General features: G+C 51.8%; 1 protein-coding gene across 8 annotated transcripts in view; it reads right to left on the reverse strand.

Annotated features, from left to right (window-relative positions):
* The window catches only part of LOC119966020 (triple functional domain protein), a 684537-nt gene that overhangs the window by 316819 nt on the left and 354249 nt on the right, over positions 1-13469 (reverse strand). For all 8 annotated transcript variants that reach the window (XM_038797164.1, XM_038797162.1, XM_038797163.1 and 5 more), the window contains exon 13: positions 414-588. In XM_038797164.1, coding sequence (XP_038653092.1) covers positions 414-588 — 175 coding nt within the window. The remainder of the gene's footprint in view (positions 1-413; positions 589-13469) is intronic.

Genomic DNA, 13469 nt, shown 5'->3' on the forward strand with positions numbered 1-13469 from the left:
ATTAAATATTTAGGATTAACCACTTGACAATAAAAGCGACTCAAAATAAGGCAAGTATTTGAGGTACTGGTAAATGTGACTGCAATCCTGTTGAACTTTTGATCACTATGTCATTTGAAGGGAGCTGAGAGAATTTTACCTAATTGGTGCGATAAATAGCGACAATGGTGCTGTGTGTCTGCGTTTTCCTAAAATGCAGCAAGGGCTTGGGATCATCAGTGCCCTGCACCTGCCTTGTGATGTAGGGGGGTGGCATGTGCAGCAGAGTAAATGCATTGTACCTCTCTACCGATGAAGGAAAGAAGAAAACCGAAGAGATACAAGCATGAAAATAATTACCCCAAGAACTTCAGACATCGGTAAGTTAAATCAGATGTTAAGAAAACCTATATTTTCCTCTACATGACACCTACATCTATTGCATCCCGTTCAAATACTCGGAGCTGAAGGAAGAGATCCAGTTTGATCTTGCGCTCCTGAAAAAGATCTTCCATCTGAGCCTGGGCTTCATCCAGCTGCTGAAGGACACTCTCTATATGATTAATGGAACTGTTGTGTGGAGTCTTGTTGCTTGAAATGGCAGAATCCCTAACAAGAAGATGACAGTAAAGTAACTGCAGCAGGTAATAGCACAATGATTGAATTCATGATACGTTTTGCAAACAAAACTCTTTAAATCCTTTGAAGTCGTTACTTAGAAGTAAATTAGCTTGTTGACTTTTCCATTTTGCATCCTTTACCCTATCAGTATGATACAAGTATAAACATATTTCAAGTGAGAGACAAACTATAAGTTCTGACGACAAATACAGAAAGGAGAGGACAAAAAAAGGATAATGGGTGCAAAGACAATTGCAGCTCTTATTTGTTGCTCTCATCTCCACTGGATCGTTCTGTTCAAAATAATCTTTTCGTAGCAGTTCCTGCTTGGGTTTTAGCAACCCCTGAAGAATCCTGAGGGATGAAAGCCCAGTACTTGTTCTGATTCTCAGAGTGCCAGCTATGGTTCAGTTATCTGAAGCTTAAGTGTTTGCTTCCTGCTCCAGGAAACGGAACACAGAGATGTGAGCTGGCTCACCAGGGTACTGCAACACTCCCCTAGCACTATCAAAGGTGCTGCCTTTCAAATGAAGCGCTCAACTGGGAGCTTGTCTAACCTCTCAAATGCACAAGGAAAATCCCATGGCATTATTTTGGAAAAGAGCAGGAGATATGCCTGTCTTCAGGATAATCTCTCAAAACAACATCATCAGCTATTGCAATGCCACTAAATTACAGCAGTGTTTGCCTGTCAAGTGTTTCATTCACTGTAAAGCAGTTGGGGACATCCAGAAATTGCAAAAGACGCTATTCAAGTACGGGTCTTTCTTTACTAATTTATTGGTAGGCTCCTCAAACAGTTGTTACGTCTTTGATTCAGATATGCAAAAGAGCTAAAATTTGTTCTAATCAAAAGCCTGAGCATCTGTCTGTGCTGATTGACAGTGTCTGTACTCCTGATGTGAATCTGGTGTGTGATGTTGCTCCAAAGAATGGCCCTTGTTGCAACTATGTTTAGTTTAGGGGCTGTTTAGCACAGGGCTAAGTTGCTGGCTTTGAAAACAGACCAAGGCAGGCCAGCAGCACGGTTCAATTCCCGTAACAGCCTCCCCAAACAGGCACCGGAATGTGGCGACTAGGGGCTTTTCGCGGTAACTTCATTTGAAGCCTACATGTGACAATAAGCGATTTTCATTTCATTTCATTTTCATGTTACATCTGTATAACAACGGAACAATGTCCAACGTCCACCCCTCAGGTTTCCTGCTGAAATTGTGAATGGTTATATTTCCTGTTATGCAATGCACTGTTAGGTGGGGTTATGGGATAGGGTGAGGGAGTGAGCATAGATGGGTTGTTCTCTCAGAGGGTCGATGCAAACTCGATGGGTCAAATGGCCTCCTTCTATGACTTGGATTGTTTTCCTTGGAGCAGAGAAGACTGAGGGGAGACATGATAGAGATGTATAGAATTATGAGGGGCACAAACAGAGGAGACAGGAAGAAACCCTTCCCCCTGGTGGAGGGATCAATGACCAGTAGGCATAGATACAAGTTAAGGGGCAAGAGATTTCTTTTTATTATTCATTTACGGGTTGTAGGCATCGCTGGTTAGGCCAGAATTTACTGTCCATCCCTAGTTGCCCTTCAGAAGGTGGTGATGAGTTGCCTTCTTGAACCATTGCAGTCCTTGTGGTGTAGGTAAAACCACTGGGGGATGTTAATTGTAGGGTATTCAGCGAGTATAATGCCATTGAATGTCATGGGGCGGTGATTAGATCATCTCTTGTAGGAGATGGTTACTGGCACTCTGTACTGAGGCAGTTCCAGGATTTTAACCCAGCGAAAGTGAAGGAACGGAGATATATTTCCAAGTCAGGGTGGTGAGTGACTTGGACGAGAACCTCCAGGTGGTGGGATTCCCAGGTATCAGCTGCTCTTGTCCTTCTAGGTGGTAGTAGTCGTGGGTTTGGAAAGTGTTGTCTTAGGAAACTTGGTGAGTTACTGCAGTGCATCTTGTAGATGGTACACATGGCTGCCACTGTTTGCCGGTGGTGGAGGGTTTGAATGTTTGTGGAAGGGGAAGCTATCAAGGAGGATGCTTTGCCCTGGATGGTGTCCAGCTTCTTGAATGTTGTTGGAGCTGCACTCATCCAGACAAGTGGAGAGTATTCCATTACATTCCTGACTTGTGTCTCGTAGATGGCGGACAGGCTTTGGGGGGCGGGGGACTACTCACCGTACAATTCCTAGCCTTTGACTTGCCCTAATAGCCACAGTAATAATGTGGCTAGTCCAGTTCAGTTTCTGATCAATGGTAACCCCCTTTCCAAACAGCAGGTTTGAATTCCTTCCAGAAAACAATTATCGCTTTTAAGTTATCAAGCAGTCTGGAAACAGTTTTAAAATGAAGATAGAGAAACCCTCCTTTCAACTTGTGCAGTTGAACCAGTCTAAACGTAAAGTGAAAGTAACAGTCAAAAGCGAAAGTCAACTCGGAGCGCCTCAGCCCAGCCACCCACATAGTGACATCACTGAAGCCATGTGATAAGACAAAAACATTTCTTAAAAGGGACCCTCACATGACTCCTTCCTAGCATGAACATGCTTCAGCAGATCAGGGGGCAAAACTATTCCAGGTGTACTCTCCACAAGGCCCTGTATAACCGCAGCAAGACATCCCTGCTCCTGTACTCAAATCCTTTCACTGTGAAGGCCAGCATACCATTTGCCTTCTTCACTGCCTGTTGCACCTGCCCGCTTAATCGTGAAACAGTTTCCAGTGGTTGAAGGGTCAATGACCAGACCATAGGGAATCATTTTAAGATGACTGGCAAAAAAACAGAAGCAACCAGAGTAAAATGCCTTTTTTGCACAACAAGCGATTAGAATTTGGAATGGACTGATAGGGTGGTGCTTATATAAGCATTAGCAGCCTTCAAAATGGATAAAGGAGAGACTCGGAAAGAGAAAACAATTTAGGGAAATGGATAGAGTAAGATTAAGTGGATTGTTCTTTGAAAAATTTCAGACTGCTTGACAACTTAAAAGAGATAATTGTTTTCTGGAAGGAATTCAAACCTGCTGTTTGGAAAGGAAACAAGAGTATCCATACCAAGTTATCTACCAGTAAGAGACTTGATGGTTGAATAGCCACTTTCTGCACTATTCTCTACAACTGAGACAGCGAGCTTCTTCGATTCAAGTATGGCAAGTGAAATGCAGAGTCATATTCTCTCAACTCTGCCCTAATTAGGTGACTCAGCCCTAACAGAGCACCTTCAATTGCATCAGTGTACAATTTTAATTTCCAATATCAGCTGTCCAATGACAAATGGAAGTGCAAAATTAGGGATTGTATTGTGCTATAGGCCCATTCCTATTAAGAAGTGGAATGATACTGGCCACATTCATTGAATGCAAGACACTCAGAACAATGAGCCACTGATTTCAGATTACTTAAGTCGCATCCCATTTTCATTACATAGGATCCAGGGATTTCTTTTAACCAGCATTTTAACTCCGAGATCCTGAGGTATCATTGTTGCTGCACTGGTCGAGACAACTGACTCAGCAAGACCCAAATCCCGAAAGAATACTGTTTGTGTGTGTGTCATTTTTAAAATGGAAATCATGTGCTTCTTCAGATCATTCCTGGGTGACATTGTAAAATAATGGTACAGAGATAAAGACAAATCTCCTGTGCTTGAACAGAGGAGGTATGATATGAAAGAGAGCAAGATTTACATTTTAATATTTTGAAAAGGAAAAAATTCTTGATGGTAATATTATTAATGAGGTACACAAAATTTACTGCCCATGAAACCTTATGGATTTTTATATAACTGCATTTGCTCCAAACAATAATTTATCCCATATTCTCATATGCCACAATTTAACTGCCATCTGGTTACTGTTAGGGTGAGCTTTCATATATCAGCGGGAACAGTGGCTTCAAATTGGAATTAAAATCAAAGCATTCAGATCACATCTGTAACTAAATGCATGAAAGCAATCGAGATTTCAGAAATCTGATGAGTGGTTTAACTTGCTTCACGTTTTAACATTTATGGCGGGGATGTGCTGAGCAGTCGCATGAAAGGGGAACAATAATTTTCACTGTACCTCGGTACACGTGACAATAAATAAATCAAATCAAGGTGGCTCTTCCCTTAGAGACTACAACCTAGGTACTTTTGAGCCGAAGATCAGTCACTAAGCAAACAAACCCCCCCCTAACCTCACCCTGAAACATTAAGCACCTGAAGAAACCACTCAAACCAGCAAAGGAACCAAAAGGACAACAAAAACAGTAAGATCCAGGAGAGGGAGGCCAAGGCTGCAGACACAATGAACGAGGCAGAGGAGGACATGGCGGGTCGACCGGAGTCACCGACACAACCTGGTCCTCCCCCTGAGAGGGCAATAGATGGAGCTCCTGACACGAGAACTTCTAAAATTTAGGGACTCCATTGAGGGGGACCACATGGCAACAGTGAAGTCGCCTGCTCAAGGAGGCGCTGGCGATCACAGGATGGCAACTGAAGATGCAAGAGGCGATGGTGCGGGAACTGCAGAAGGCGACCACCGACCAGAGTGAGCGGATCACCTCACTTGAAGCAGAGGTGGCGAGGTTGGTGGCGGACCAGGGAGTGCTCAAAAGGAAGGTTAAAGATCAAGAAAGCAGGTCTCGCTGCCAGAACCTTAGGACTGTTGGGCTGCCGGAGGATACGGAGGACAGGAACCCAACGGACTACATGGCGCAGATGTTAGGAAAGCTGGTCGGGGCGGCACGGTGGCTCAGTGGTTAGCACTGCTGCCTCACGGCGCTGCGGACTCGGGTTCGAATCTCGGCCCTGGGTCACTGTCCATGTGGAGTTTGCACGTTCTCCCCGTGTCTGCGTGGGTTTCACCTCCACAACACAAAAATGTGCAGGGTAGGTGGATTGGCCATGCTAAATTGCCCCTTAATTGGAAAAAATAATTGGGTACCCTAAATTTACATTGAAAAAAAAGGAAAGCTGGTCCAGGGAGGGGGGGGGAGGGGGGGGGGGGGGGGGGGGGGGGGGGGGGGAGAAGGTTCCCCAAGCCTCCGGAGGTGGGACAGGGCCCACAAGGCACATCAGCAGAGGCCCAGAGCAGGGGAACCTCCACAGGCGATTTATTGCAAAGCTCCACCGATTCCAGGACAAGGTACAGATCTTGAACTGGACAAGGAACACAAGGCCCTGCACATGGGAAGGGCCGTATTTAGCAAGACAATGGGGCTGACCTGGGCAAAGTGCCGGGCCGAGTTTAATGGAGCCAAGGCAGCTCTATTCAGGAGCAAGATACAGTTCAGGATGCTGTACCCAGCAAGACTTTTGGTGACATACAAAAGTAGGGAACACTACTTCACCATGCCGGGAGAGCTAGAAGAGTTTATCTGCAAGAATGGGCTGGGAAAACAGCAACAGTAATGGATACAAATGGACCATTGACGATGATACAATTCCTTCATTTACTACAGAACGGATGAGGGAGTTGCTCCCGGGGCACAGAGAATTAAGAAGAGATGGGGGCCGTGGCACAGCTCCCGAAAGAGAGGGAGCGGGGGGTCGAGGGGAGAGGGGAACGCTCGGGCAGAGGGTGGATCAGGGACCAGATTGGAGAGTAGAATGCGGGTTACAGCACGTTGCACATGGGGATGGCTGGAACAAAGAAGTTAACAGTGGCCATCTTGGATAGCTCCCAAACACAGAGAAACCCCAGAGTATGGCTGACCCCACAGGAGGGGGAGGGGGAAAAGAAACTCAACATCAGGATAGTCACCTGGAACGTCAGGGGACTTAAGACCCAGTGAAGAGATCTAGAGTCTTTGTCCACCTGAAAAGCCTGAGGGCCAATGTCAGCTTCCTCCAAAAGACATACCTGAGGGAGAAGGACCGACTTAGGGCAGGAAAGAGTTGGATAGGACAGTTGTACCAAGCCTGCTACGAGAGGAGGGTTAGGGGGTGGGTTTGGGCCAGGGTTCACCTCGTGGGTGAAACTATTGTACAGCGCTCTCAAAGCGAGTGTACAGAAAAACGCCACCAGCACTGGATTATAGAAGCCGTACAGTGCAAAAGGAGGCCATTCAGCCCATTGAGTCTGCAACGGTTCTTGGAAAGAGCACCCTATCTCGTCCCAGAACCACACCCTATCCCCACAACCGAGTAACCCCACCTAGCCTTTTGGACATTAAGGGGCTACTGAGCACGGCCAATCCACCTCACCTGCACATCTTTGAATTGAGAGAGGAAACCGGAGCACCCTGAGGAAACCCTTGCTGTAGGATGGAGAAAGTGCAAACTCCACACAGACAATCAATTTTTCTTGCAGCATAACGATATCCGCACTGTTATTTGCCCTGGCATTCGAGCCATGGGCTATCGCTCCCGGGTCAGCGAAAGGGTGGAGAGGAATCCAGAGGGGAGACAAGGAGAACATAGTCTCACTGTCTGCGGATTGCCTGCTCCTCTACGTCTCAAACCCCCTATCTAGCATAGGAGGATCAATGAAATAGTGGAACTTGTCAATTATAGTGGAAGAGGTAAAGAGAGACCTGCTGAGGTGGGACTCGGTCCTGCTCTCCCTGATGGGACGCCCGAACTAAAAAAAAAACCCTTCTGCCCTTACTCGGCCCGTGTCCCTCTATTTCCTCCCTATTCATGTACCCATCCAGATGCCTCTTAAATGTTGCTAATATACCTGCATCCTCTGACAGCGCATCCCAGGCACACATTACTCTCTGTGTGAAAACATACCCGGCACAGCTCCCTTAAACTTTCCCCCTCTCACCTGAACCTGTGTGCCCTTGTAATTGACACTTCCACCCTTGGAAAAAGCCTCTGACGATCCCACCCTGTCTATGCCTCTTATAATTTTGTCGACCTCTATCAGGTCCCTTCAGCCTCCATCTTTCCAGTGAAAACAATCCTAGTTTATTCAACCTCTCCCCATAGCCAATACCCGCGAGACCAGGCAACATCCTTGTGAACCTTCTTTGCAATCTCTCCAAAGCTTCCATGTCCTTCTTTTTTTTTTTTTAAATAATTTTTATTGAAAGAGTTTTTCCATACAACATTACCCCTACTAATTTTTAAATTATTTACAACACAATCCCTCTAGGCAAATGCCCTCCCTCGCCCCGCCCTCTCGCGCGCACCAGTCCTCCCCCCCCCCCCCCCCCCAGGCAACCTTAACAAACAAGGCAGCCCACAGTTTCAGACACGAGCAGCGAGCAGACTTGCCCGCGCTACAGTCGTGCATGTCCCCCCACGACCCTTGCTGCCCCCCTCCCCTCCCCCCCCCCCCTCCCCCCCCATACCCCTCCCTCCTCCCCTCCCCCCTCCCCCCCCCCCTCCCCCCCCCTCCCCCCCCATCCTCCCCTCCCCCCCCCCCCCTCCTCCCCTCCCCCCCCCCCCTCCTCCCCTCCCTCCCCTCCCCCCCCCCCCCTCCTCCCCTCCCCCCCCCCCTCCTCCCCCCCTCCCCCCCTCCCCCCTCCCCCTCCTCCCCTCCCCCCCCCCCCCTCCCCCTCCCCCCCTCCTCCCCCTCCCCCTCCCCCCCTCCCCCCCCCCCCCCCCGGGTTGCTGCTGCCACGACCCCGAACGTCTATCTCTGATCTAAAAGTCAAGGAAAGGTTGCCACCGCCTGGAGAATCCCTGTACCGACCCTCTCAGGGCAAATTTGATTCTTTCTAGCTGAATATAGCTAGCCATATCGTTAATCCAAGTTTCAACGCTTGGAGGCCTCACGTCCTTCCATTGAATTAATATCCTTCGTCGAGCCACTAAGGACGCAAAGGCCAGTATTCCGGCCTCCCTAGCCTCCTGTACCCCCGGTTCTACCCCGACCCCAAAGATCGCAAGCCCCCATCCTGGTTTGACCCTGGACCCCACCACCTTCGACACCGTCCTTGCCACCCCCTTCCAGAACCCTTCCAGCACCGGACATGCCCAGAACATATGCACATGGTTCGCTGGGCTTCCCAGACATCTGACACACCTGTCCTCGCCCCCAAAGAACCGGCTCATCCTTGTCCCCGTCATGTGAGCTCTATGCAGCACCTTAAATTGAATGAGGCTCAGCCTCGCACACGAGGAGGAAGAATTGACCTTCTCCAGTGCATCCGCCCACGTCCCGTCTTCTATCTGCTCTCCCAGCTCCCCTTCCCACTTGGCTTTCAGCTCCTCCCCTGATGCTTCTTCCGCCTCCTGCATTATCTTGTAGATGTCTGATATCTTCCCCCCTCCGACCCAGACCCCCGAGAGCACCCTATCACTCGCCCCCTTACTGGGGAGCAGGGGAAACCCCTCCACCTGCCGCCTAGCAAATGCCTTCACTTGTAAATATCTGAACATGTTTCCCGGGGGGAGCTCAAACTTCTCCTCCAGCCCTCCCAGGCTCGCAAACCTCCCCTCTATAAATAGGTCCTTCAGCTGCCGTATGCCCACCCTGTACCAGCTCTGAAATCCCCCGTCGATGTTCCCCGGGATGAATCTATGGTTCCCTCTTATTGGCGCCGCCAACAGACCTCCCATTTCCCCCCTATGTCGCCTCCACTGCCCCCATATCTTGAGGGTGGCCGCCACCACCGGGCTCGTGGTGTACCTCGTGGGGGGGAGCGGCCATGGTGCCGTTACTAGGGCCCCCAGGCTTGTGTTGCCACAGGACGCCCTCTCCATTCGTTTCCAAGCTGCCTCCTCCCCTTCCATCATCCACTTGCGCACCATTGACACATTTGCCGCCCAGTAGTACCCCGAGAGATTGGGTAGTGCCAGCCCTCCACTGTCCCTACTCCGCTCCAAAAAGACCCTCCTCACCCTTGGGGTACCATGCGCCCACACGTAGCTCATGATGCTACTCGTCACCTTTTTGAAGAAGGCCCTAGGGAGGAAGATGGGCAAGCACTGAAATAAAAACAAGAACCTTGGGAGGACCGTCATTTTGATTGACTGCACCCTCCCCGCCAGCGACAACGGTACCATGTCCCACCTCTTAAATTCCTCCTCCATCTGTTCCACCAGCCTGGAAAAGTTCAACTTGTGGAGGGTCCCCCAGTTCCTTGCCACCTGCACCCCTAAGTACCTAAAGCTCTTTCCTGCTCGCTTGAAGGGGAGTCCCCCAATACCCTCTCCCTGGTCCCCCGGGTGTATCACAAAAACCTCGCTTTTGCCCAAATTTAGTTTGTACCCCGAAAAGTCCCCAAACTCTGCTAATAGTTCCATTATCTCCGGCATTCCCCCTTCTGGGTCTGCCACGTACAGCAGTAGATCATCCGCATACAGCGATACTCGATGTTCCTCCCCTCCCCTAGTCAGTCCTCTCCACCCCCCTGAACCCCTCAGTGCCATCGCCAACGGTTCAATCGCCAGTGCGAAAAGTAGGGGGGATAGGGGACATCCCTGCCTGGTCCCTCGGTGGAGCCCGAAATACTCCGACCTCCTCCCGTTTGTCACTACACTCGCCGTCGGGGCCGAGTAGAGCAACTTCACCCACTTAATAAACCCTTCCCCAAACCCAAACCGTTCCAACGTCTCCCACAGGTACTCCCACTCCACCCTATCGAATGCCTTCTCCGCGTCCAGCGCTACCACTATCTCAGCCTCCCCCTCCACTGCCGGCATCATAATTACATTCAGCAATCTCCGCACGTTCGTGTTGAGCTGCCGCCCCTTCACGAACCCCGTCTGGTCCTCATGGATTACCCCCGGCACACAATCCTCTATTCTAGCTGCCAGGATCTTTGCCAGCAACTTGGCATCCACGTTCAGAAGCGAGATAGGCCTGTAGGACCCGCACTGCACGGGGTCTTTATCCCGCTTCAATATCAGGGAGATCAGAGCCTGCGACATTGTCGGGGGCAGAACCCCCCCCTCTCGCGCCTCATTAAAGGCTCGTACCAGTACCGGTCCCACCAAGTCCACATTTTTCTTATAGAATTCCACCGGGAACCCATCTGGCCCCGGCGCCTTCCCCGCTTGCATCTGACCTATTCCCTTGACTAGCTCCTCTAGCCCTATTGGCGCCCCCAGCCCTTCTACCAGCCCCTCCTGGACCCTTGGGAACCTCAATTTGTTTAGGAAGTCCTCCATTCCCCCTCTCCTCGTCGGCGGCTCAGACTGATACAACTCCTTGTAAAAATCCCTGAAGACCCCGTTCACTTCTTGCCCCTTCTGCACTACCTTCCCGCCCCTCTCCTTCACTCCCCCAATCTCCCTAGCCGCATCTCGTTTGCGAAGCTGGTGTGCCAGCATCCTGCTCGCCTTTTCCCCATACTCATAGACCGCGCCCTGTGCCCTTCTCCACTGCGTCTCTGCCTTCCTGGTGGTCAGCAGGTCGAACTTGACCTGCAGGCTGCGCCGTTCTCCCAGCAGCCCCTCCTCTGGTGCCTCCGCATATCTCCTATCCACTTCCAATAGCTCCCCCACCAGCCTCTCCCTCTCCTGCCTCTCCTTTCTTTCTCTGTGCGCCCTTATGGAGATCAGCTCTCCCCTGATCACTGCCTTCAGGGCCTCCCAGACCATCCCCACCTGCACCTCACCCGTGTCATTCAAGTCCAGATAGCTCTCAATGCTCTTCCGGACCCTTTTACACACCTCGTCGTCCGCTAACAGCCCCACATCCAGCCGCCACAGCGGGCGCTGGTCCCGCGCCTCCCCCATTTCCACATCCACCCAATGTGGTGCATGATCGGAGATCGCAATGGCCGAGTACTCAGTTTCCCGTACCCTCGGGATCAGCCCCCTGCTCAACACGAAGAAATCGATTCTGGAGTACACTCTATGGACGTGGGAGAAAAAGGAATACTCCCTCGCCCTCGGCCTACCAAACCTCCATGGGTCTACTCCTCCCATCTGCTCCATGTACCCCCTCAGCACTTCTGCCGCTGCCGGCCTCCTATTGGTCCTTGAGCTCGATCTGTCTAGCCCGGGGTCCAGCACTGTGTTAAAGTCCCCCCCCATGATCAAGCCCCCTGCCTCCAGTCCCGGAATGAGGCCCAATAGGCGCCTCATAAAACCCGCGTCATCCCAGTTCGGGGCATATACGTTGACCATCACCACTTTCTCCCCCTGCAGCTTACCCTTCACCATCACATACCTACCCTCCTTATCCGCCACCACCTCCTCCGCCACGAACGACACCCTCTTTCCCACCAGAATCGCCACCCCCCGGTTCTTTGCGTCCAATCCAGAGTGGAACACCTGTCCCACCCACCCCCTTCTCAGGCGAACCTGGTCCACTACCTTCAAATGGGTCTCCTGTAACATTGCTACATCAGCCTTCAGTCCCTTCAGGTGTGAGAATACCCTTGATCTCTTGACCGGCCCATTCAACCCCCTCACGTTCCAAGTGATCAGCCGGGTCGCGGGACGACCCGCCCCCTTCCCCTGCCGATTAGCCATGTCCCGTTCCCTGCTCGCCCCGGGTCGGCCCTCCCCTTCTGACCCGCTCCCCATGGCGATGTCCCCCTCCCCCCACCTCTCCAGTCCTCCACTTCCCGTTTCTGGTCTTTTCAGCAGCAACCCGGTATCCCTCCCTAACCCCCCTCCCCCCCCACCCCCAGGCTAGGACCCCTCCTAGCCGCGATGTACCCTCCATCGTACTCCCGTAAGTCAGCTGGTTCACGCTGACCCGGCTGCTCCTGCCACACTCCGACTCCCCCCGGCTCGGGGGGGGGGCCTCCCCCCCCTTGCCACTCCTCCCTGGCCCCGCTCCAGCGCGGGAAAGGTCGCCATTGCTAGCCACGCCCCGCACTCCTCCCCTCCCCCCTCCTCTGCCCCGCGCGCGGGAAAACAGAGGAAAGCCCGCGCTTTCGCCCTGCCACACCCCACCCCGCCATCTTCAGTTCCACCCCCGTCCCCGTCCATGCCTGTAAAGAACCCCCCCTAGGAGCCCATATCCCCGATCTGCTCTCCCCCCCCCCGTCCCGCCTCCCCAACTTAACATCATAAATAACAGATAAATAACAAATAACAATGTACTTAACAGTCGCCCTCTACCAAACAGCATAAATAACCATAAATAACCATGAATAACCACAATAACAATAACTAAGGGAAGTTGGCAAAGGGGGAAAAAACATCAGAAGAAAAACCACAGCAAGAGTTCAAAATCCAAACAAAGAATTCAGCTGAAAGTACCCGAGCGGCTACGGCCGCCAAGTATCCCCTGGGTCTAATTCGAGTCCAGTTTCTCCTCCTGTACAAAGGCCCACGCCTCCTCTGGGGACTCAAAATAGTGGTGTTGGTTCCTGTAGGTGACCCACAAGCGCGCTGGCTGCAGCATTCCGAACCTGATCCGTTTTGCATGTAGCACCGCCTTCGTCCGGTTGTACCGGGCCCGCCGCTTTGCCACCTCCGCACTCCAGTCCTGGTAGACCCTCACCGTCGAATTCTCCCACTTGCTGCTCCTTTCCCTCTTGGCCCACTCCAGCACTCTCTCACGGTCGCTGAGTCGCTGGAACCGCACCAGCACCGCCCTCGGGGGCTCATTTGCTCTTGGCCTCCTAGCCATGACCCTGTAGGCCTCTTCCAGCTCCAGGGGCGAAGGGACGGCCCCTGCCCCCATCAGGGAGCTCAGCATTTCTGCTACATATCCCGGGAGGTCTGACCCCTCCAGGCCTTCTGCCAGGCCCAAGATCCTCAGGTTCTTCCGCCTCATTCGGGTATCCAGCTCCTCAAAACGGCTCTGCCATTTCAGGTGGAGTGCCTCGTGCACCTCTACCTTTCCCACGAGGACCGTGGCCTCCTCCTCCCTCGCAGTCATCTCCTGTTGCAGCTCCCGAATCGACGCCTCTTGGGTCGCCTGGGCTCCCATCAGCCTGGTGGTCGTCGCATTCATTGACTCCAAGAGCTCCATTTTCAGCTCCGTAAAGAAGCGCAGGAGAGCGGCCTGCTGCTCCTCCGC

This window comes from Scyliorhinus canicula, chromosome 5 (assembly GCF_902713615.1).
Source record: "Scyliorhinus canicula chromosome 5, sScyCan1.1, whole genome shotgun sequence".
Lineage (NCBI taxonomy): Eukaryota > Metazoa > Chordata > Chondrichthyes > Carcharhiniformes > Scyliorhinidae > Scyliorhinus > Scyliorhinus canicula.